At 43.2% G+C, this 26,020-nt stretch overlaps 2 protein-coding genes across 4 annotated transcripts in view; both read left to right on the top strand.

The window, feature by feature from the left end:
- Nucleotides 1-26,020, top strand: part of LOC110983970 (protein unc-79 homolog) — a 65,466-nt gene that overhangs the window by 16,041 nt on the left and 23,405 nt on the right. The window contains exon 3 of one of the 3 annotated variants that reach the window (XR_015427991.1): nucleotides 886-3,226. The exons of the other annotated variants lie outside the window; for them this stretch is intronic. The gene's annotated coding sequence lies outside the window, so the exon portion shown is untranslated. Of the gene's footprint in view, nucleotides 1-885; nucleotides 3,227-26,020 lie in introns of those variants that run through there. 3 annotated transcript variants of the gene reach the window in all.
- On the top strand, nucleotides 18,563-20,589 carry LOC147800328 (uncharacterized). The gene is made up of 2 exons (XM_087144270.1): nucleotides 18,563-19,660; nucleotides 19,703-20,589. The coding sequence occupies exon 1, from the start codon at nucleotides 18,563-18,565 to the stop codon at nucleotides 19,304-19,306; it is 744 nt and encodes a 247-aa protein (XP_087000396.1). The 3' UTR covers nucleotides 19,307-19,660; nucleotides 19,703-20,589.

Genomic DNA, 26,020 nt, shown 5'->3' with positions numbered 1-26,020 from the left:
TGACTTTTGTCTCATTCTCATTTTACTGTGTGTAGTGGTAACTCACAGCCGTGGTCTCAGACTTGACAAGTGTCTCATTTTAGCAGAAACTGAGGCTGGTTGACAGAGACCTATTTTTGAACTGGTGTTAGACAAGTTTTCAGTCGGGCTGCCTTATCCATTTTCAGACAGTTGGCAGTGTTCTCCCAACAACTTTAGAATCAAGATTTATAATTTGTGGAGTTTGAAATAAAATATTACGAAACCAGAGTTACCCCTTATTCACTTCTTAAAGTTGAAAGTCATTGGTAAGATTCATGAATAGAGTGTGACAATAAATGACTAATATGCTTTGTTGGTTGAGCTCTTTCTTATTGTTAACAAGCATGTAAAAATGAAGAAGTATTGAAAAGCCTAATGCTGTCTGTATTTTGAGTGTTTGTAGCCATAACGTTTCCACAAATTGTGATGCACAAGTTCATTGTGACTTCGCCAAATTAACAAGCTGACTGTTTAGTTTGAAAAGATACCAAAAATATCTGTTGGACTCATTTCTTCAGGGAGCAGTAACTCATCCATTTCATCTTCTCCCAGAACCATTTACTTTAGTTCTATGCATGTCATTTATTTCTTTGTGTCTCCTGTTTGGATTGGCTGAGTGAATTAGCAGCATGGCCGATTGCAGATAATATTCAGCAGCTGCTGACAGAAGTCCAGTGCATAAAATGTGAAGGTTCATTTGAAAATTATTTTGTATTAGTTATGAATTGAAATAAATGCTATTAACTCTAAAAGAAGATATGCATACCATTGTTTCTCTGGTCATCTTTGCATGTGGTGGTTTCATCCAAAAATTTCTTTCCGTATGCTGCTTGTTCCAAGTTTCACTGAACTGTTATTTTCCAGGTACGTGTAGTTTCTCACAAGGCAGCCCCATCTTGTCACTCTGGACTGTATACAAGTTGTATGGTGGATGGCTGAGTATATTCGGAAGTGACTACGTCCTGCGACTTGTAGTTTGGAACTACCATAGCAGCAGACCATTCTAAGAGGGTTGGTTGGTATGCAGATTTGACTTGGTTTTGGAGTTACCAGCAGCAGTGAAGGATGACAGAATATTATTTGGGAGCTTGTGGCAAGCAGATTATGACAGATTTGTTGATTTACTGCTGTAACATTACCTACTTGGTGTATCAAAATAAAGAAGTGTTGGTCCGCAGGGAAGTCTGTTGTCATCCTTGCACTGAGTCCTCAGTATCTCTACATTTTTATTTGTTATACCACAGTAGTAGATTGTGATTTTTTATTGATCAAGAATTAACCACATGATATGCCACAAAAATGCATATACCGGATTGCGCGAACATGAGCAATGTTCATGAGTGACGTACCCCACAGGGTTACACATTGAAAGTGTCATTTCTACCACTTTGTACTGTTGTGATCTTGGATGCAAGGTTGTACAGCAGTGCTGGTACTACGTTAGTTCATGTATATGAGTGCGCTTTGGGGGGCATTACTGCCACGACCGCTTTTTTTTTGTTGGTATAGCTCGGTCATGTTTTAAGTGGGGCAATTTTGCTGTAATTTCATTGTACCAGTAATGTCAGCAGATGAAATAGGGAAAACATTTTCTTAAAATTTAACCTTTTTCCAAAAACTAGATCAGAATTCCAATTTTTTGCAGGAAAGCATCAGCACAAAGAAAATGCCAAAACACTGTTCATGTGTGAGGACAGCGGTTCTAAATTCTGCATGGCCACAGGCATGACACGGAGACTCTACAATATTCAGATGTTACCCATGACAAATTATACAATAGCTTTCAGGAAAATTTCTTCAGAAATGTCAAGATTGATGGTACCCCTTACCAGTTACTCATTTTACTCGACTTTGGTTATCAACTGAAGACTGTTAGTGGAGACAATTCAGCGAAATGAAATGCATCTCAACACAGTAAAATGTATTTCACTTTGTCTCCTTGCATTCATAACATCTATTACCCAGATGTAACACAACAATTGCTGCCTGTTGTGATGGGGGTCCATGGGTTTTTTCACCCTAAGGGGCAAATGGCACCCTCACGTGTACAAAACACTATGGACCCCTACACAGCAGGTAATTAACAGTCGTATAATTTTTATGATAGCTCGGCTCTGTCTAGAAGCTTTTCTGTCACTTGCAAAGAAGAGACAGACAGTGAAATAAAGTTCAACTTGATATACATCTCACAGGCAAAGACCATATGCCATCTTCTTTTCCTGCACAGAGTTGTGCTATGGATGGAGACTAGTGAAGAAACTCAGCAGCACTGGTGTTGGGATTGGATCCAACAGTTTTATCAAGGATTTAAGAGTTACGTGTCATCATTATTATCATCACCAGCCTATGCCATTCCACTGCTGGGCAAAGGCCTCTCCTAAACGAGGAGGATTTTCCCTTTGCAAGGTTTTTTATTTTACTCTGTGACAGAAGTGGTAACTCACCACCTTGGTTTGCAGAGTGACTTTTTACTTGAATTCCATTGTCAAATTGTTTATTTCTTGGGTCTCCTGTTTGTATTGGTTGAGTGATCAACCTGTTTTGTAACACACACATTTGAGAACATGTGAAGATGATCTTAAAATTATTAGTTTATGGCTTATGAATTGAAATAAATGCTAACTTTAAAAGAAAAAACATGTATGTTGCATTTTTCTCATCATCTTTATGCGCATTAGTTTTGTTCATAAATTTTCAGATGTTGCTTGTTTCACTTGTTTCATGGCCAGAGTATGATAACAGAAACTTTGTATTAAGTCCAGCAGCCGAGTGTTAATTAACAGATGTAAAAACAGACGTTTAAAAATAAAGACATTTTGGACCTTGTGGCTGTCTCTACTTTGAGCGTTTTTCACATAGTGTGTTGCTCTTGCATTTCTGCATAAACAAGGCAACGGTTGCATTCAGCAGTGACTCATCTATCACACCCATCACAGAGCCATTCACTTTAGTTGTGTGCAGTTTATTTCTTTGAGTCTCCTGTTTGGACTGGCTGAGTGAGTTACCATAATAGCATGGTTGGTGGCAGATAATATTCAGCAGCAGCTTACAGATATCCAATTTAGAACATTGAAATGATCATTTTGAAATTATTTGTTATTGCCTATGCATTGAAATAGACATAAACTTTAAAAGAAGATATATGGTTGTCGTTGGTTTGTCGTATTTGCTTATTTGGGGTTTGTCCATAGATTTCCTTACTGGTTTTGCTCTTAATCAATTTCATGGATAAAGTACATTAATGGAAACTAACATATTAGTCCAGAAGCTTATCAACAGACGTATGAAAATAAAGAAATGTTGAACTTGAAGAAAACCTCATGCTGTCTGTGTTTTGAGTGGTTGATAGCTGTTAAATTTTCCTCGGATTATGTGTGATGTATACAGTGTGACATTTTGGCATGAACAAGGCAATATTTTGGCCGACTCACTTCTGTTACAGTGAAGTAACAACTCATCCATCACATCCATCACTGATTAGAACCATTAACCTTGATAGTTCAACGCAGATGATTATTTCTTTGAGTCTCCTGTTTTGACTTGCAAAGTGAACTAGCAATATGGCTGATTGCAAATTATGTTAATCAGCTGCTGACAGATCCAGCAATAAACATGGGAGGATTATTTCAAGTGGAGTTGATGGAAAGTCCAGTTTTTGAATTAAGGGTTTTGTTTTCTTGATGTGATAGAACCTATCTGAATTTCATCACGGAAATAACTTGGATTCCGATAAAAGAATGTTTGAAATTCTTTTAAACTTCTTATAGCTTGTGACTCTTATTGTCAACACTTGGAGAAGCCATCCGAGTATGTCATTATTTCTTTAATCTCATTAACTTCACATGTTGTGGTTTTTGTCCATAAATTACTTACTTTCCAGATGCTGCTGATTATTGAAAATTTGAAATGAAAGGTTGAACTTGAGAAACCTAGTTATTGTTACAGTACTGCTGATCCTCTTGCTTGTGTTGGTTTTGTCCATAAATTTGTTTTTTTTGTAAATTGGAATATTTTGACTGGACATTCTCAGTACACAAAAACCAAAAGCCCCAGTGACAGGCAATTTATACCCAAAGTTGCTGACTTTTCTTACCACCAGTGAACGCCCACTGAAATGTTATTGTCCAGGTAGTTTCTCAAGGCAGCTTCATCTCTTCTGGATGGCTGAATATTCCTAGCAAGGACCAGTTCATGTAACTTTCACTTGTAGTTTGGAACTAGCAGCAGACTATTCTGAGGGGGCTGGTTGGTATGCGACTTCAAGTTGGTGGCAGCAGCGAGGGATGACGGAGTATTATTGGCAAACTTGTGGTACTCAGAATATCAAGACAGATTGTTTGAATTACTGGTTGAGTTATATTACCTACCGGTACTCTAAGTATTGAAATAAAGAAGTGTTGGTCCGCAGTGGAAGTTTGTTGTCATCCTTGCATTGAGTCGACTTGTACATTTTTATTTATTATTTTATTTAACGAGAATTTATTGCTTGACATTCCAATAAACACATGTATTGGATTGCGAGAACATGGGTGATGTTCACCAATGTACATGAGTGATGTAGTGCACAGGTTACATTACCTTAATCTTTCATAGGGTCACAGGTTGAAAATGTTGTTTCACCAGTTCATTGGTGTGGCCTTGGATATGAGGTTGTACAGCCACACTTGTATGCTGTGTTAGTTTATGTATGCTGTAGAGTGCCACATGGGACATTGATGTCTTATTTCTTTCATGACCACAATTTTTGTTTACATTGTTCATTCCATATGGAAACGTTGGTGTACTCTGTCCGTCTTTAGGAGACTACTGTTCGAAACATTGAGTTATTCCCTGGTTCTTCTCAGAACCACACATACTCCAGAAAAAGATTTATCCATGGTGTAACCGCCATTGTTTTACTCATACGTGACTATTTTGTTTGACAGTACAGGCCAAGAAGCAGTAGGATCCCCCCTTGTATTGTGAGATGCATACTCTGCTTTGTTTTGTAATCCATTGTGCTTATCCCAAACTTCTTATTTGTTTGTTGTGTACTTCAGCAGGGTTTTTCCTGGGTGTGTCATTTGGCTGTACTAGAATTGAGATGGACAAAACCAAGAGTAGCTTTATCAGAGGTTCAGGATTTGAAACAACAAGCAAACCTTGGCCTGGATCGTATCTGAAGTACCAAGTTGCTGACACTTGATGAAAGTGATGCCTGGTTGTGTGTGAAGACCACTTTCTTCAGTTTGATGCTGCACTTTTGAGCCTGTGTTGCAGAGACAACTGAGGGTGCTGCGGTGGATTGAGTGAGCTTGAGATGCACGAGATCAACTGTCGCTGGTAATGTGCTGATTATTTTATGAAATGAAATAAATGTTATCTTTAAAAGAAGTTAATTATGTGACATGGTACATTGTAATCAGGAATAAGTTGCTTGAGGCCATTTTATGTAATGGCCCAGTAAAGTGGGGATGTGGGTAAATGTTGAAAAATGTGGCAGTTTCTGTATATTTTGGAAGTGTATGTATGAAAGGTTACACTTGTAGTGTGTACCAGTTGAAAGCTTATGTACATGGTCAGAAAGAGAATTTGTGACTTATCCCTGATTTTTGGGTCACATATATGTACATGCCATTGTTTCTCTAGTCATCTGTGTTTTTGTTGATTTTGTCCATGAATTTCTTTCCAGATCCTGTCCCCCCAATTACAAGTGCCCCACCCCCAAATTCCCGGTGCCCCCAGGTGCCCTCCCCCCATTGAAAAAAAAACAGAGTAATGGATATTGAACAAGGCTAAAAACTTGCCCCCCAAAAACACACCACTGAAAGCTGGTGGCCCCCCCCCCCATAAGATGCTGCTGCCCCTTTCCACTAGTAAAATCCTAGCTATGCCACTGCCAGGCCAGTAATGACAGCAAAATAAAAGGTACTGTGACAAAGCAAAATGTTTTGGGAATGCACCTTGTTCTCTTTACAATCTGTTACCGTGATATAAAAAACAGTTGTTGCCTATTGTGATGGGGTCCTTGGTTTTTGTTCACCCGCAGGGGCAAATGGCACCCTTGGGTACAAAACACCGTGGACTCCTACACTACAGGCAACAACTGTGCAGTGGTTATGATACAATGTGGCATCAGAGGTTAACTTCACTCTCAACCAATTTCAGCTCTGACTGCGTCCCGTCACTTGCAAGGGAAGAGATACACACTGCAGGATGGTGGAAAAACTCCCACTTGGCATACATCTCTCACACAAAGACTGGTCATGTCAAGAGAAATTGGTCTTACGTGTTCAGCTTGTCCCATTCCAAACAAGTGAGAACTTGCGTGTGGATGCCAAGTTTTAAAGGGATGCTGCTTCTAAGGAAAGTGTCATTTCTTGTTCCTGCGCAGAGCTTATAATCTGTAGTTGTGCTGTACAGACAAGTGAAGTAAGTCAGCAGTATCACTGTTGTGATGGTTATTTAGTTCAGAGTTTTATCAAAGTTTAAAGAGTCACATGTCATCATCATCACCAGACTAAGTCATCCCGCTGCTGAGCAAAAGCCTGTCCAAAACTGTGGCAAGTTTGTGTGTATATCTTTGCCAGACTGTTGATCCTGTGTGATTGACTTTTGCCTCATTATCATTTTACTCTGTGTAGTGGCAACTCACAGCCATGGTCTCAGACTTGACGAGTGTCTCATCTTAGCAGAAACTGAGGCTGGTTGACAGAGACCTATTCTTGAACTGGTGTTAGACAAGTTTTCAGTCAGGCTGCCTTATCCACTTTCAGTCACTTGGCAGAGTTTTCCCAAGATATTTAGAATCAGCATTTATAATTTGTGGAGTTCGATTTAAAATATTACAAAACCAGAGTTACCCCTTATTCACTTCTTCAAGTTGAAAGTCATTGGTTAGATTCATGAATAGAGTGTGACAATAAATGACTAACATGTTTTGTTGGTTGAGCTCTTTCTTATCGTTAACAAGCATGTAAAAATAAAGAAGTATTGAAAAACCTCATGCTGTCTGTATTTTTGAGTGTTTGATAGTCGTAACATTTCCACAAATTGTGATGCGCAAGTTCATTGTGACTTTGCCACATTAACAAGCTGACCGTTTAGTTTGAAAAGATACCAAAAATATCTGTCTGACTCATTTCTTCAGGGAGCAGTAACTCAACCATTTTTTCTATCCCAAAACCATTTACTTTAGTTTTATGCATGTCATTTATTTCTTTGCGTCTCCTGTTTGGACTGGCTGAGTGAATTAGCAGCATGGTTGATTGCAGATAATATTCAGCAGCTGCTGACAGAAGTCCAGTGCATAAAATGTGAAGGTTCATTTGAAAATTATTTTGTATTGCTTATGAATTGAAATAAATAAATGGAAGAGATAAACATAATCACCGTGGTAGATGACGAATACAGAAAAAAAGATTATCGATGACTCGTGATGTCGTGTTGCTGGAAGCGACGTTTTGGATGCTGGTGCTGCTAGCCTTCATCAGGCAACTGAAGTCTGGATGCTGCAGAGTCTGCTATATACCGCTGGACCGCATCCTCCGCCGTGTACTGCGGACGTAGTATGGGTGTCCTCAGCGGGCATCACTCGCTCCACTCCATTGACACGAAGGGGGAGCCAGAACCCAGGGATGTTGATGCCACTTTCTCTGTTGATGCTGTGTCGGTTGAGGCGGATGTGGATGGCCTCCTTGATGCGTCTGGTGTACCAATGCTGGTCCTCGTCCACTCACTGCCCGCCATCCCAGTTAGGGTGGTGACCAGCTCCCCAGGTGTGTTCGGCTACCACTGACGTTATCCACTCAGGAGAGTCTCACAAGTGAGTCATCACCCTCTCTGTGAGGACCCTCACCGCTGTCGAGACATCTCTTCTTGGGAAAGGCCTCAACTTCGCCGTCACCCCTGACCGCGTACTGGCAACGGAGATCGTGGCCAGTGTGGAGACAGCGCAACACGACATCACGAGTTATCGATCATCTATTTACTCTGTGTTGAAATAAATGCTATTAACTCTAAAAGAAGATATGCATACCATTGTTTCTCTGGTCATCTTTGCATGTGGTGGTTTCATCCATGAATTTCTTTCCATACGCTGTTTGTTCCAAGTTTCACTGAACTGTTATTTTGCAGGTACGTGTAGTTTCTCACAAGGCAGCCTCATCTTGTCACTCTGGGCTGTATACAAGTTGTATGGTGGATGGCTGAGTATATTCGGAAGTGACTACGTCCTGCGACTTGTAGTTTGGAACTACCATAGCAGCAGACTATTCTAAGACAGCTGGTTGGTATCCAGTTTTGACTTGGTGTTGGAGTTACCAGCAGCAGTGAAGGATGACAGAATATTATTTGGGAGCTTGTGGCAAGCAGATTATGACAGATTTGTTGATTTACTGCTGGAACATTACCTACTTGGTGTCTCAAAATAAAGAAGTGTTGGTCCGCAGGGAAGTCTGTTGTCATCCTTGCACTGAGTCCTCAGTATCTCTACATTTTTATTTGTTATACCACAGTAGTAGATTGTGATTTTTATTGATCAAGAATTAACCACATGATATGCCAGAAAAAATGCATTTTCTGGATTGCAAGAACATGAGCGATGTTCATGAGTGACTTACCCCACAGGGTTACAGATTAAAAGTGTCATTTCTACCACTTTGTATTATTGTGATCTTGGATGCAAGCAGTGCTGGTACTACGTTAGTTTATGTATATGAGTGCGCTTTTAGGGACAGTACTACCACAACCACTAGTTTTGTTGGCTTAGCTCGGTCATGTTTTAAGTGGGGCAATTTTGCTGTAATCTTATTGTACCAGTAATGGCAGCAGATGAAAAAGGGAAAACATTTTCTTAAAATGTAACCTTTTTCCAAAAACTAGATCAGAATTTTAATTTTTTGCAGGAAAGCATCAGCACAAAGAAAATGCCAAAACACTGTTTATGTGCGACGACAGCGGTTCTTAATTCTGAGACTCTACAATATTCAGATGTTACCCATGACAAATTGCACAATAGCTTTCAGGAAAATTTCTTCAGAAATGTCAAGATTGATGGTACTCCTTACCAGTTACTCATTTTACTTGACATTGGTCAACTGAAGACTGTTAGTGGAGACAATTCAGTGAAATGAAATGCATCTCAACACAGTAAAATGTATTTCACTTTGTCTCCTTGCATTCATAACATCTATTACCCAGATGTAATACAACAATTGCTACCTGTTGTGATGGGGGTCCATGGTTTTTTTTCACCCTAAGGGGCAAATGGCACCCTCATGTGTGCAAAACACTATGGACCCCTACACAGCAGATAATTAACAGTCGTATAATTTTTATGATAGCTCGGCTCTGACTAGAAGCTTTTCTGTCACTTGTAAAGAAGAGACAGACGGTGAAATAAAGTTCAACTTGATATACGTCTCACAGGCAAAGACCGTACGCCATCTTCTTTCCCTGCACAGAGCTTATAAAGTGAAGTTGAGCTGTGGATGGAGACTAGTGAAGAAACTCAGCAGTATCACTGGTATTGTGATTGGATTCAACAGTTTATCAAGGATTTAAGAGTTACATGTCAGCATTATTATCACCAGCCTATGTCATCCCACTGCAGGTCGAAGGCCTCTCCTGAACGAGGAGGATTTTCCCTTTGCAAGGTTTTTTATTTTACTCTGTGACAGAAGTGGTAACTCACCACCTTGGGTTGCAGAGTGACTTTTTACTTCCATGAAATTGTTTATTTCTTGGGTCTCCTGTTTGTATTGGTTGAGTGATCAACATGGTTTGTGACACACACATTTGAGAACATTTGAAGATGAGCTTAAAATTATTAGTTTATGGCTTATGTATTGAAATAAATGGTAACTTTAAAAGAAAATACATGTATATTGCATTTTTCTCTTGTCATCTTTATGCGCAGTAGTTTTGTCCATAAATTTTAAGATGTTGCTTGTCACCAATTTCATGGCCAGAGTATGATAACAGAAACTTTGTGTAAGTCCAGCAGCGGAGTGTTAATTACAGATGTAAAAGCAGACGTTTAAAAATAAAGACATTTTGGATATTGTGGCTGTCTCTACTTTGAGTGTTTTTCACATAGTGTGTTGCTCTTGCATTTCTGCATAAACAAGGTTGCATTCAGCAGTGACTCATCTGTCACACCCATCACAGAGCCATTCACTTTAGTTGTGTGCAGTTTATTTCTTTGAGTCTCCTGTTTGGACTGGCTGAGTGAGTTACCATAATAGCATGGTTGGTGGCAGATAATATTCAGCAGCAGCTTACAGATATCCAATTTAGAACATTGAAATGATCATTTTGAAATTATTTGTTATTGCCTATGCATTGAAATAAACATAAACTTTAAAAGAAGATATATGTATGTTGTTGATTTGTCATATTTGCTTATTTGGGGTTTGTCCATAGATTTCCTTACTGGTTTTGCTCTTAATCAATTTCATGGATAAAGTACATTAATGGAAACTAACATATTAGTCCAGCAGCTTATCAACAGATGTATGAAAATAAAGAAATGTTGAACTTGAAGAAAACCTCATGCTGTCTGTGTTTTGAGTGGTTGATAGCTGTTAGATTTTCCTCAGATTATGTGTGATGTATACAGTGTGAAATTGTGGCATGAACAAGGCAATATTTTGGCTGACTCACTTTTGTTGCAGTGAAGTAGCAACTCATCCATCACAGATTAGAACCAATTACTTTGATAGGTCTATGCAGGTGATTATTTCAGCAGTATGTTAATCAGCAGCTGATAGAGATCCAGTTATGAACATGGGAGGATTATTTTCTGCTAGAATTGACGGAAAGTCCAGTTATGGACTTAATGGTTTTGTTTGTTTTGATAGGGATAGAAGTTGACTGAGCTTCATCAAGGAACCGTCTTGGACTGATAAAACAGTGTTTAAATTAATCTGAAATTCTTAAAGTGTTATTTAAATGTCAACACTAAGAGAAGCCATCCGAGTATGTCATTGTTTCTCTGATCTCCTTGATTTTACCTGTTGTAATTTTGAATTGTAATTGCGAATTTGAAATGAAAGGTAAAACTTGAGAAACCCAGTCACTGTTCCTGCTGATCCTCTTGCCTGTCTTAATTTGTGTCCATAACATTGTTAATTTTGTAATATTTCTTGACAGGATGTCCTCAGAACACAGAGTGCAAAATGTCCAGTGAATGGCAACTTGTACCCAAAGTTGCAGACTTTATTTTTAATCACCAATGAACACCACTGAACTTTTGTTTTCTAGGTAGTTTCTCACAGGGAAGCTTCATTGTTACTCTCAGTTTCAATTAGAATATATGGTTGATGGCTGAGTATTTTCAGAAGTGAATACATATAGTTTGAAACTAGCAGCTGGCTACCTGCTCCAAGAGTGAACAAAAGAGGGCATGGTTTGAAATGAAATTGAAAATCATTTGGTACACACTCACCGCATAGACTTAGAATTTTTGCGCATTTGACGCGAAGTACGCCAACTACGCACAACAAATTTAGTCTAATATAGTCTTTGCGTGCACGCTGAACATGTGCAAGAACCCGGGTTAGAAAACTTAGGGAGGCTTGTTGCTGTATGGCTTTGTGAGTTGATGGAGGTATTGCCAGCAGAAAGGAGGGATAACAGTATTATTGACAAACTTATGTGCAAAGCAGAATTATCCAGACAGATTTGTTGAATTACTGGTTTAGTTACATTACCTTCTCAACATATTGAAATGAAGTATTAGTCTGCAGAGGAAGTCTGTTGTCATCCTTGCATGCATCATAATTTATCAGAGCACAGTAGTAGATTGTGATATTTTTTCAAACGAGAATTAACCATGCCACAAAAATGCCTGTACCAGATCTTCAGAATATGAGCAATTTATGCTGATGTTCATGGTTGTATATGAATAGTGTGACGGAAAGTGTATAGGACTAGAGCTAGTCTAATTTTATTAATGAGTTGCAGTGCACGTACCTGATTGGCTAGTGACTTGGTAACGTGTGCTGGCTAGGCATAGCGTAGCGCGCTGTGTGCACATGGTCGTGCTACTGCAGTGAGCGCTGCGATCGCATTATAGTTAGTTTTTGCTTGTTGGACTTCGCAGAGTGAAGTTGGTGAGTTGGCACGGAGCTAAAGCATTGTCAGCGCTGTGCGAAGTGTTGCGTGGTGCTGATGCGTTGTAAGTACGTGATTGTATAGACTGTACGTGGCTGACTAGTGTGTGTAGCTGACGTGTTGCAAGTACAAGGCTGTGAGAGCTGTACGTTGCTGACGCTGGCTCGCATGCACGTTAGGTGAAGCTCGTACGAAGTTGTACAAGTTGTACTTTGCTGACGCAGTGTGACTGTTGATGCGCTGTGTGTGGCTGATGCGCAGTGAATGGCTGATGCGCATGGTGCATAGTTGATGCATTGGAGTATTGCTGCTGGGGCCCTACGCTTAATTAGTGCTCAATCCAAGTAAGTAAATGCACAGGCAACCAAACCAATCTCCCAATCACTTCACTGTACATTTCAATTGTTGATTTGTGTTGATTATTGTGGAATAATTGAACGTCCTGTACCGACAGTTCTTCTGTCAAGGATTACTTTCTTTACCGGTTGATTGTGTAATTCAACAGAGACTAATTAACACTCGGTCACAATCGGCGGTATATTTCCTCCAAAACGGTCCCGCACCCTTTGCCTTGAGGTCGCTCTGTGTGGTCTCTCGTCTGGGGAAAAGCCTTGGGTTGGGAAGATCGACTCTGCCACTAATGGTGCTTGGTTTGATCCCATCAACTCAGGGTAGGCCCGGGGATGCCCGCCACAAATGGTGTCAGAAGTGGGATGATTGTGACTGATTAAGTTGATTTCTCTGTTAAGAAATTTTGAGTCAGTTGTTGATTGCTCTGCTTTTGTTGTTAATTTTCTTGTGATTTTCTTGTGGGTATTGGTGGTTGCCTGGTCGTCAGTATGAGCAAAGGCTTGCAGGGTCAAGTGAGCACCTCAAGTGCTGAGGCCGAGGTGCAGCGACTGCGTTTGGAAGCCCAGTTTCTGCAGAGGGAAAATGACCTAATTGCGAAGAAGCTGGAGGCTGCCATGAAACAGCAGTCGGGTGTTTCCTCAAATATGGGAGGGAACGTTGGCACGCCAGCTGGGAGCGGGCGTGTGCTCCATCGGGTTGATTCAGATGTTGAGTTTCAGTTGCCTGGGGAGACGTCTGGGTACGTCTCTGGAGCAGCTGGGAAGGTGTCAGGCGCAGGTGGAACGCCTGAGTTGGCCCCAAAGATGGGGAGGGAGGTGAGCTTTATGGAAAGTACACCTCTGAAGGACCCAAGCCCAGGGATGAAACCCCAAGCAGGGTTGACGCCATTCGCCTTGGAGCGCGAGAGTCAAGTCATAGACGACCTGACGCTGTTCCTGTCAGGGCAAGGTGGCGTGGAAAAGGGTAAGTCGAGTACTAACCCGTTTGCTTGTGATGGGGAGAAGACCACCCCTAAACAAGTGCACAATGATCTGCTAAGTTTCGCAACTCGCCCCGTCGAGGCGAAGGACAGCAGTTCCGTTGAAGGAGTGGACAGCTCGTCAGTGGGTCCTTGGCCACTGAAACGAGAGGCACGTGTCCATGGTGACTCGGGTCAGAAGGGGAGTTTGGAGCGATTCAATCGCAGGCCAAACATAACTCCTGACCGGTATAGTGGGAAAGTGCTCTGGAAGGAGTACTTCCGCCATTTCGAGTCCTGTCGTGAGGTAAACCAGTGGAGCGAAGAGCAAGCTGCGAAGTGGTTGGCCGCAAGCTTGCAAGGTGACGCACTACGGTTGGTGGGTGACTCAGGCCAAAAGCACACTTACAGTGAGCTGGTGAAGTTGCTTCAGCGCAGGTTCGGGTCAGCTCGACAGAGCGAGAACTATCTCGTTGAGCTGAGGCACCGGCGTCAAAAGCCGAAGGAAAGCTTGTTGGAATTGGGGCAAGCAATCCATGAGTTAACGGTGCGAGCGTACCCTGAAATTCAGGAAGAGGCTAGAGAGAAGTTGGCAAAGAACCACTTTATTGATGCCGTTGACAGTCACTCAGTACGAGAGGGTATAAACAGGGCCCGTCCAAAAACTTTGGACGAAGCAGTCCAGGCTGCCCTAGAGACTGAGAATTTTGAAAAGGTCGAGCAACACAGATTGCTGGATCGGAAGCCCGCCAAGTTGGCGAGGGCTTTGAACTCTGACACAGAACAGAGGTTGGAGACTCTGGAGTTAAGTCTCAAGGAACAGGCCAAGATTTTGGGTTCTGTGGCCGAAATGATGAAGTCATTGTCAGGTCAGATCGCTGGTCAGGGACCAGGCAAAGGCTCGTCTTCTCCAAAGACAAGTAAGTCCGGGAGAGCCGAGCCTGGAACCTTCAAGTGTTTCAAGTGTAAGGAGAAAGGGCATTTTGCCCGGGAGTGCAAGAATGCTCCGAAACAGGGAAACGGCGATCAGCCCCCCGTAGGACCCGCGGGAAGGCTGAGAGACCAAGAGGGTCCAAAAGAAAATTCGGTGACAATGACAGCAGAGGAGAAAAGGGGTCAAAGCAAGACGATGGGCAGAGAATAATTTCCCTGCCTCATTCAAGCCGCAATCCTCGTTATGGGTTGTTTGTTGAGGGGTCGGTGAGGTCGACCAAGTGTCGATTCTTAATTGACACAGGTTCGACTGATACTTTGATAAGTAGTGAAGTGTACCATAAAATCCCAAAAGAGAAGAGACCTGTCTTGGAGACAGTGGATGTCCAAGTCAAACAAGTTGACGGAAGCCAATTAGCTGTGCTGGGAAAGGCTTTGGTGGAGGTGCAAGTGGGTCGAACCACGCACCCAGTGAAAGCCGTCTTTGCCGAAATGAGGTATGATGGTATCCTGGGCATGGATTTTCTCGTGCCAACAGGTGGAAACATAGACTTCCAATTAAGGGAGTGGAGGCTCAACGGTGAGCGAATCAAGTGCATGAATGGTGCAGGCGAACCCTTCATTGGGCGTGTTGTGGTTTCCCAGACTACAGTAATTCCACCAGGTCATGAAGCTGTGGTCCCGGGCAAAATCGCTCGGAAGGGCACAGACTTGCTCGGGCCAGCCCTCGTTGAACCGGTTGAAGGTGGTGGTGACTTAGCCAAGAGAGGCTTGATGCTGGCCAGGTCTCTGGTTGAGACTGAAGGCGATGTTGTTCCGTTGCGGGTGTTTAATCCTGGAAAGGAGAAAAGAGTTGCCCGGGAGGGGACAACTGCGGGAGTGGTTTCCCAGGTTGAAGCTAGTTCAATTCATGAAGAATTCAACGTGGTGGCAAATGCGGACGAGGTGTTGCCCCCGTATTTGCAAGATCTATATGAGAGGGGTACAGCCAATGTGGAGGCCAAGTACCATGAGGATGTCCAGAAATGTCTGATCGACTTTCAAGATGTGTTGTCCAAGGGTGACCATGACATCGGTCACACGGACGTGGTCAAGCATCACATAGACACTGGTGATTCTAAACCGATAAAAGAGAGGGTGAGGCGTCATCCGTACCTGCATCAGCAGGAGATTCAGGAGCAAATACGCAACCTGGAGGAGAGGGGAGTAATTGAACCCTCAGATAGTCCATGGGCAGCAAATGTTGTCCTGGTGGACAAGAAGGACGGTACGAAGCGCTTTTGCGTTGACTACCGAAAGTTGAATTCGGTTACCATCAAGGATGCCTATCCCGTCCCGCGCATTGATGAAACATTTGATGCCTTGAGAGGGGCGAAGTGGTTCTGTACCCTCGATTTAGCATCGGGGTACTGGCAAGTCGCTCTTGATGAGGACGCCAGTCAAAAGTCGACATTTGTTGTGAGAAATGGCCTGTGGCGGTGGAAATGCATGCCATTTGGGCTGTGCAATGCCCCTGCCACTTTCGAGCGGCTCATGGAGAAGATCATGGCCGGCTTGCAGTGGGAGATCCTACTGATCTATTTAGATGACATTATCGTGTTTGGTCAGACGGTGCCGGAGACCTTAGCCCGTTTGCGGATAGTGTTTGAGCGGCTAAGACATGCCGGGCTCAAATTGAAGCCCAGCAAGTGCCAGCTGTTTCAAAAGTCAGTGGCGTACCTGGGGCACATTGTGTCCTCAGAAGGGGTTGCCACAGACCCAAGAAAGGTCGAAGCAGTGGCAAATTGGCCAACTCCGAGGTGTGTACGAGAAGTGAGAAGTTTTCTGGGTCTCGCCTCGTATTACCGGAGGTTTATACGGGGATTTGCAGAAATCGCAAGCCCACTCCATGCCTTGACGGAGAAGGCAAGGGACTTTGTGTGGACGGAGAGTTGTCAGGAGGCGTTTGACGAGCTGAAGAGCAGGCTTCAGGCCGCTCCAGTTCTGTCATACCCGATTCCTGAAGGCGACTTTATCCTGGACACCGATGCCAGTGGTGATGGCATTGGGGCAGTCTTGTCCCAGGTTCAAGAAGGTGACGAAAAGGTGCTTGCTTACGCGAGCCGGAAGCTCAGCAAACCTGAGCGAAACTATTGTGTCACCCGCAAAGAGTTGCTGGCTGTGGTGGTGTATTTGAAGTATTTCAAACAATACCTGTATGGCCGGAAGGTGACGGTCAGAACTGACCATGCTGCATTGCGGTGGGTACTTAATTTCAAGAACCCCGAGGGTCAGTTGGCGAGATGGTTGGAGGTTCTGTCTCAGTACGACTTGGTTGTTGAGCACAGAAGTGGCAAGAAGCATGGAAATGCTGACGGACTGTCAAGACGGCCATGTAAACAGTGCGGCCGTGAGGAAGAGATCAGTGGAGTTGAGGCAACTGGTATGGTACCCAAGGGTCAGCCTCAGGGTAGTGAGTTCTTGGTTAGGGGCGTGGCCGCCCAACCAGTCCTGTCTGGGAGTGTTTTAAGAGAAGCACAGTTACAGGATGACACCGTAAGTTGGCTCATCAGGTTAAAGGAAGAGAACAAAAACCGACCAGAGTGGAAGACAATTTCCCACTTGTCAGCGACCTGCAAGACCTATTGGTCGCAGTGGGACCAGTTGGAGGTCCGCGAAGGTGTGCTACACCGACGATGGGACTCCGATGACGGAAAGTCCATTCGGTGGTTGTTGGTGTTACCACCAAAGTTCCGCAAGGAAGTCATTGCTGAGTTGCATGGTGGGCAACTCAGTGGTCACTTAGGGGTCAATAAAACATTGGCCAAAGTGAAACTTCGATATTTCTGGCCAGGTATGTCCGCGGACGTACGGTCATATCTGAGGGGATGTGATGTTTGTGCCAGAAGAAAGTCACCTGCTAAGAGAAGGGTTGCACCCTTACAGCAGTATCCAGTTGGGGTTCCCATGGAGCGAGTAGCCATCGACTTGCTCGGGCCATTGCCCATGACGGACAATGGCAACCGTTGGGTTTTGGTCATTGGCGATTACTGCACAAGGTGGATGGAGGCACTCCCGCTTCCAGACGCAACTGCAGTTACGGTCGCGCATACCTTGGTGAAAGAGTTTGTGTGTCGATTTGGAGTGCCCCAAGAGTTACATTCAGATCAGGGCACTAACTTTGAATCTGAGGTGTTTGCTGAAATGTGCCGAGTCCTTGGCATTTCCAAAACTCGTACGACCGCCTACAATCCAAAGTCTGACGGCATGGTCGAAAGGTTTAATAAAACCTTGGTCAACATTGTGGCGATGCTCATTGACCCTAAGCGAAGGCAGAAGGACTGGGACGAATTTCTCCCCTATGCCACCTTCGCCTACCAGTGTACGCCACAAGACTCAACTGGCGAAAGCCCCAACATGATGATGTTGGGACGGGAAGTGACCGTTCCAGTGGATTTGGTCACGGGGTGTGTTGAGGTTGAAGAGGACACAACTTTGGACTTTGCTGAGAAATTGAGAAGTGAAATGCAGAGTGCCCACAAAAGGGCAAGAGATTGTCTCAGGAAAAGTGCCCGGAGGCAAAGGCGAAATTATGACAGGCGAGCATTCGAACACGGGTTGAAAGAGGGCCAACTTGTGTGGCTACACAACCCAGCGAAAAGAAAGAACCTTTCCCCCAAGCTACAGCTTCGTTGGGAAGGACCTTGGTTAATTACCAAGAAGTTATCGGATGTTATCGTCCGTATTCAGCAAAAGTCGGGGAATAAGTTGAAAGTTGTCCATGTTGACAGGTTGAAGCCGTGTGTCGGTGAAACAGTTGGTACTTGGGCAAGTCAACCCAAGGATGTTGTGGAGGAGAGCCTCCCGATAGATCAAGTGACTGATGTTCCAGATGTCAGTGGTTCATCTGGGGAGTTGGTTGATGAGGCCAGTAATGGTGAAACTCCTCTGGTGTCTCATGACGTCAGAGAAGGGTCAAATTCGGAGAATGAGGACAATCTTGTGTCGGGTCAAACACCGTCGAGGCGGTACCCAAAACGGGCGCACAGATTGCCCTTGCGCTACCGTTAGCGCTGTACAAAGTTGTTTTGCTTTTTTGTGAAATTGCATGTACTTAACTTGCAGTGGAATTGCTAACAATCGAGGGTTGTCCAGATATCGACATATGTTCCATTAATACATATTTCTTTCTGTTATGGTTTCTCTTGCAGAGTGTGAAGAGAAATGCTGCAAGACAAAGGTCGTGGAAGGTCCAAGCCAAGGCGGTTCAGTTGCCAAGAGTGCCCCCTGTGGTTCAACCATAGGCAAAGCCTCTGGCGCCATATTCGAAATATACATCAGTCGAAGAGTACCTTGTTTTGCAGTAGGTGTTCCTACCAGGCGGGTCAGGTAGGCACGCTGTTCCGGCATATGGAGACCTGCCACCCTAGTGAGGCGGGGGAGGGCGCTAAAAGCCCGGCCCAGAGCCTTGGTCAAGACAGGTCGTTATTCAGCGCCGTGCGAACGGTGGTGACCGGTAGTCAGCCGACTACTAAGGCCATGTCGCCCAGTGAGTCAAGTCCGTCCCCGAAGGTTGCGGAGGCAACTGCCTCTAAGCAGTCTGTTGGAGCAGCAGTTTTGTCCTTGTCGCCTACCCCCATGTCCCCACTGACGGAGCGCCCTTCGTCGCCCCAGTCCAAAACAGTCTCACCCTACGTGCGGTCCGGGGGAAAACCGAAAGGCATGTTGCAGATGGTCGTGGAGGAGGCCGCCGAGAGCCTTTCGTCAGCTTCCCAAGAGGACGAACAAGAGGCCGCCTCGCTACCATTTGTACCGCCTCCAGCGAAGAAGACACGCACCGCCACCGTCCGGGAGTACACTTGCACGCAGGTGTATCTAGACGGCAAGCTCGTCAAGACGGATGAACACAACTCGGTCTACCAGAAGCAAATAGAAGTAGACGCGGAGGGAAAGCCGACCGGGAAGTAAAGAACCAGAGACGAGGACCGACACTCTTATATAAAAGAGTTTTAAGCTTTGTTTAAAGATGACATAAGTTATTTTTATAAGTGTTTTAATCCTTAAGTTGGTACGGACGAGTAAGTGAAATCTATACTTCAATCATGTGTAATCATGCAGTACTTGAAATTTTCTATTTTTGTATAAATTAAAACCTGTGTAAAATCAACCGTATATTGTGAGCCTTGGAGAACATCTACTTATATAATTTTATCTGCCAGAAGTCTTGTCTCTTAATTTTGTGTAAAATCATGCGAGAAACAGTGATCAGTTTGTATGCCATTTCCAAGTTGTGAGCAGATTTTCCTGTAAATATTAAATTAGGTGCCTTGAAATTTTGGTAAAGTCTTGTGCATATTAAATTAGATAAATTTTGGTGTTCTTGTGCCCGTTGCATTGCGTAGGAAAGTTTTGCGCATATTTAATGAGGCAAAATTAGGCGTTCTTTTTCCCCTTAGAATGTGTATAAGATCTTGTGAATATCTAATGAGTTATACTTTGTATAAGACCCAGTGAATCTTCTATGAGTTGTAGAAGAGTTATAAGTTGAAGACACACTTTCCTTATTTAATTGTTATGGCTTGTGGTGTATGGGGACATACCCCGCCATGCTCGGGCCTTTGTGACGGAAAGTGTATAGGACTAGAGCTAGTCTAATTTTATTAATGAGTTGCAGTGCACGTACCTGATTGGCTAGTGACTTGGTAACGTGTGCTGGCTAGGCATAGCGTAGCGCGCTGTGTGCACATGGTCGTGCTACCGCAGTGAGCGCTGCGATCGCAATATAGTTGGGTTTTGCTTGTTGGACTTCGCAGAGTGAAGTTGGTGAGTTGGCACGGAGCTAAAGCATTGTCAGCGCTGTGCGAAGTGTTGCGTGGTGCTGATGCGTTGTAAGTACGTGATTGTATAGACTGTACGTGGCTGACTAGTGTGTGTAGCTGACGTGTTGCAAGTACAAGGCTGTGAGAGCTGTACGTTGCTGACGCTGGCTCGCATGCACGTTAGGTGAAGCTCGTACGAAGTTGTACAAGTTGTACTTTGCTGACGCAGTGTGACTGTTGATGCGCTGTGTGTGGCTGATGCGCAGTGAATGGCTGATGCGCATGGTGCATAGTTGATGCATTGGAGTATTGCTGCTGGGGCCCTACGCTTAATTAGTGCTCAATCCAAGTAAGTAAATGCACAGGCAACCAAACCAATCTCCCAATCACTTCACTGTACATTTCAATTGTTGATTTGTGTTGATTATTGTGGAATAATTGAACGTCCTGTACCGACAGTTCTTCTGTCAAGGATTACTTTCTTTACCGGTTGATTGTGTAATTCAACAGAGACTAATTAACACTCGGTCACAATCGGCGGTATATTTCCTCCAAAACGGTCCCGCACCCTTTGCCTTGAGGTCGCTCTGTGTGGTCTCTCGTCTGGGGAAAAGCCTTGGGTTGGGAAGATCGACTCTGCCACTAATGGTGCTTGGTTTGATCCCATCAACTCAGGGTAGGCCCGGGGATGCCCGCCACAATAGTGTATCGCCTGGAACACTTTACTTTTCTTTCCCATGGTTAAAAGTATTGTTTCCACTGTAGTGGTTGTATTGGTGTGACCTTGCATACAAAGTTGTACACTAGTACTGTATTAGTTCATGTATGCTGTAGTGTGCCGTAGGGGACATTGGAGCCCTATTTCTGCCACGGTCACGACCACATTGGGTTTTTTTTTTTTTTTTTGGGCCAATTTCTCAATAATCTCACTGTAATGCTGGCAGACAAAGGCTGGTTGGTGTTTAAGACAAGAATTTCTTTCTTTAAAAAAAAAAACCAGAAGTGTGATTTTTGTGCAGGAAGGCATCAGCATAAGAAACAATATGAAAAATTCTGTTCGTGTACGAATACATCGGTTCTGCACTTAATCATTGGTGCTGACATTGTCTTCCTTCCAGCATAGTCAGGCTGCCTGATCCAGTTTCAAACTGCTGGCAGAGTTTTCCGAGCAACATTAGAAGAAAACATTTTCATGAATAGTGAAGTGGTAACTTACAGCTGTGGTCTAAGACTCAACAAGTGACTCATCCTAGCAGAAACTGAGGCTTACTGATTGACAGAGATCTAGTTTGAAACTGGTGCTGACATATTGTCTTCCTTCCTCCATGGCCAGGCTACCTGATCCAATTTCAGACTGTGACAGAGTTTACCCAGCAACATTGGAAGGCCACAGAATTTCGTGAATAGTGTATGGCAATGAATGATAAACGTATTGTTTTTAGTCGTCTCATATTGTTAACATGCGTACAGAAGTGTTGAAGTTGTTTCTTCTTCATGACAGGCACATACCGGGTAATGTATGATAGGCCTCATGTTAGCATACAGTGTTTATTAATACATACGTTGGGTAAGGGCAAAACCCGTTATATAAATTAACATCTCCCCAACGCAAAAATACATCTTGGAAAAAGGCCTCATGTTGTTCTGTACTTTGAGAGTTTGATACAAGTAATATTTCCATGACTTATTGTAAAGTTTGGAATATAATTCATTTATAATACATTTCTCACACTGAAAAATGTCTCTGCGGCTTATACAAGGGTGGCAAACTTTGAAGGATAAGTCACAAAGGCCACAGCCGGGCCATGTGTACCATGTGCAGCTGGTGCAGTCATGTTTTTGTTGGTTGCCATTTACATCTGAAAACTCAGACCTTGGAGAATAAATAAAAATTTGAGTTATCCAGATTTTGAGTTATGGAATTCCCTGAATCATGGAGTTACGAAACATATACATGAAATAAGGCCTAATCTTAAACTTTACTTGCTCTGCTGAGACAACATTTTTTAGTGATTTTTTCCAATGTTCTATATCTCTCAGTGTATTTCTTACAGACAAATAATCATTGTACTAAGATTTTTGTAATGTTGTAGCCTAAAAATCTTTTTTTAGAAATCAATAAAAATTGATTCAAGGGTGTATGTTCGTGTGGCAGATCTTTCATCTTTTCACCAGTCCTGTTCAGCTTGACATGCCACAAAATTGTTTTTGCTTGGGTTTTCTGATGACAACACTTTCTGTCATCATGTGGTTATTGGAAAGAATCAACAATTGGACTGTCCATAAATGGGTCTGCAGTAGCAGTCAAGCAAGCCTGAAAACAGGGTTTGTGCGATCACGGTAGTATAGTGTGTGCAGTGCATGTGTGCCATGCCGTGTGCAGTATTCATGCAACACAAGCAGTTCCACTCATACATCACGGCAGATTTTTCATTTCTGAAGCAATCTGGCAGTGTTTTTTTGATTGGTGTCACAAAAACCTAGAGATAACTGGATTTCTTGTTGTAGACAGTTGCAAAGGTGTGTTTGTAATGCGTACCATCTGAAAGCTTATGAAATTCTCTTTCTGACCATGTAGGCCCTACACATCTCAAAAAGCCAATTCGCAACTTATTCCTCATTTCGATGTACCGGGTCACATATATGTATGCCATTGTTTCTCTGGTCATCTTTGCAAGTGGTGGTTTTGTCTATAAATTTCTTTCCAGATGCTGCCTCTTACAAGTTTCATGGATGGAGTATAATTAAAAACTTGCTTTGTGTTATTCCAGCAGAATACAGAAATGTTGACCTTGAAGAAAGGCCTCATACTCTCTGTTCCTTGAGTGTTTGACAGCAGTATACAATTTCCTCAAGTTAGATGTATGATTCATATGGTACAGTGTGACATATCTATGTATTGCTCCTCAAAGGATACAACCTGTCAGACTCATTTCTCTTGCAGTGAGCTGCTACTTGTCTTGGCAAAGTGAGTTGGCAGCATTGCTAGTGGCAGATGATGTTCAAAAGCAGCTGACACAGATCCAGTTATGAACTTGGAGGATTGATTTCTACCGGATTTGATGCAAGGTCCTGTTCTGGAATTTATGGTATAGTTTTTCTTTATAGTGATAGAAGACAACTATGAGGAACCATCTTTGGATTATTATAAACTGCATTGTTTAGGGTAATTCTGTAATTCCTACTTGCTTGTGAATTGAAATAAATTTTGACACAGAGAAGCCTCCAAGTATGTCATTATTTCTTTGATTCTCATTTTTACATTTACATGTGGTGGTGTTTGTCCATTACTTTCTCCAGATACTGCTCATTAAAATTTGAAATCAATTGTTATACTTAAACCAGGTCATTGTTCCTCCTGTTCCTGTTGCTTGTGTTGATTTTGTCCATGAGATAATTCATTTCATAAATTGGAATGTTTTGAGATAGAATGTCCTTAGCACTCATTAAGTAAAAGCTCCAAGTGATTGCCAACTCGTACCCAAAGTTGCTGACTTTACTTCTAGCCACCAGTGTACTCTCACTGAAACAAATAGTTTACAGGCAGCCCGATCTTGTCACTCTTGTTGGTGGGTGGCAGAGTTTTGCAGCACTTAATGACTACATGTAATTGTCACCAGAGGTCTTGAACTAGCAGCAGACAATTCCAGGAAGGCTTAATTAATGTCCTGCTTGGAGTTGGTGGAGGAGTGCGTAATTACCAGTAGCAGTCAAGGGATGACTGCTTTATTGGTATAAAACTAATTGTGCCAAGCAGAATATCAAGATTGACTTGTTGAATTACTGGTGTAGTTATATTACCCACTCTTTGTGTATCGAAATAAAGAGTTGGTCTGCAGGGGAAGTCTGTTGTCATCCTTACATTTAGTCCTCAGTTCTTGTACATTTTATTTGTTATACCACGGTATTGCAATTTTTATCAGACGAAAAATCACTTGATATACAAACACGCATTCATGTGCTAGATCAAAAGAACATGAGTAATGTTTGACATACATGACAGTTAAATGTTTCGTTTCCAGTTGGCGTGACCGTGGATGCCATAGTGTACAGCTATGCTGGTACTACGTTAGTTCATATATGTGGTGAGTGTGCTGTTGGGGATAGTGAAGCACTATTTACTGCCATTTTTTTGCATTGTTTGTTCCTGTTTTTACTTTTTTCACAGTAACAGCAGTTTAGTTTTTAAGGATTTTTTTCTCTCACTCCAAAATTAAGATGAGAAATTTGAGTTTTGTGCAGGATGCATCAGTACGAAGAACAATATGGAACATTTCGTGTGTGTGCAAATATGGCAGTTCAACTTTTGTGTCGCCATAGATATGATGACGGGGGTAGACCCCGTAGTTCTTAGGTGTTACCCCAAATAAACTGAGATATCTAGCTTTCTGGAAAAGTTTTTCAGAAATGTCAATGGTTCACTCAACTAAGCTGACGTTGTTCAACTCAATACTCAGTGTCAGTGAAGACGATTGTTATGAAATGAATTGTGATGTAGTAAATTTTACTCCCTCTTTGCATCTTTGAAACTGTTTTGCCTGTTATGACAGTCGGTGGGTTTTGTACTCCTTTCAGGGGTAAATTGCATCCTCTACCTTACCTTGGGTGCCATTTGACCTCTCGGGTATACCAGGATACCAAGCTCCATGGAAGCTTACACAGCAGGCAACAGTTATGAACCAGTGGAACAAAGAGCAGGCTCTGCTTTTTTGCTTGCCTGTCTGAAAAAGTAATGCCCTAAGATTAGTAGGCGAGGCTCCATCTGGCCAGGAGCACTCATATAGTGAACTGTTCAAACTGTTTGACAGGAGGTTTGGCTCAGGATGCCAATGCAAGAATTACCTTGCCAAGCTAAGGCGTCAGCGACAGAAGCCCATAGAGACTCTTCAAGGGTTTGGCCAAGCCATACAGGAATTGGTGGTCAAGGCATAACCTGACATTCAGGAGGAATCGCATGACTGGTTGGCAAAGAATCACTTTCCAGAAGCAGTAGAAAGTCGGTCTGTACGAGAAGGCAAAAACTAGGCTCATCCAAAGAATTTTGATGAAGCCGTTCAGACTGCTGTTGAGACACAGAATTTTGAGAGTCCAGCAGCAGCGCATGCTTGATGGTAGGCCCACCAAGATGGTGAGGGTCCGTGGCCACGCTCGGAACAGCAGAACCCGAGAGACGGTCCAGTCAGAGACAGTGCGGTAGAAGAGAAGAGATCAGAGGGTGGAGAAAGGGAAGTAACCCTTCCAGTAGCCAACTCTTGTCCCCAGGGTGGACTGCATGTGAAAGGGGTCGTGAGAGGAACCAAATGTCGATTTTTGATCGCCATTGGTTCAGCTGACACCTAATAAGTAGTGTGGTCTACTACAAAATACCACAGGAAAAACAACCAGTCCCTGAATCAGGCCAAGTTCAGGTAAGACAGGCCGATGGCAGTCCCCTTGCAGTTGTTGCCGCTTGGGTAGATGTGCAGGTGGGCAGACCCATGCGCCCTGTCAAGGCAGTCGTTATAGAAATGAAGTGCCAATGTATTTTGGGCATGGATTTCCCTTTACCTACAGGTGGGTACTTGGACTTCCACACTCAAGAGTGGAGAGTAAATGGAGAAAGAATTAAGTGCACCATCAGTGCAGGAGAGCCCTTTGTTGGAAGAGCAGTGGTAACAGAAACCATAGTGATTCTCCATGGGCATGAGGCTGTGGTGCAGGGCAAGATAGCTCAGAAAGAGCAGGACCGGAAGGTCCAGCTGTAGTAGAGCCTCTTGAAGGAGGTGGAGATTTGGCCAAGAAAGGCCTAGTGCTGGCCAGGTCGCTGGTTGAGATGGGGAATGAGACTGTTCTCTGCGGGTATTTAACTCAGGAAAAGGCAAAA

Source organism: Acanthaster planci, linkage group LG01, assembly GCF_054643075.1.
Source record: "Acanthaster planci isolate LZ-2023a linkage group LG01, COTS_SCS, whole genome shotgun sequence".
NCBI lineage: Eukaryota > Metazoa > Echinodermata > Asteroidea > Valvatida > Acanthasteridae > Acanthaster > Acanthaster planci.
Note: the sequence above shows the minus strand (reverse complement) of the source record. Positions and strands in the feature narration are given on the sequence as shown.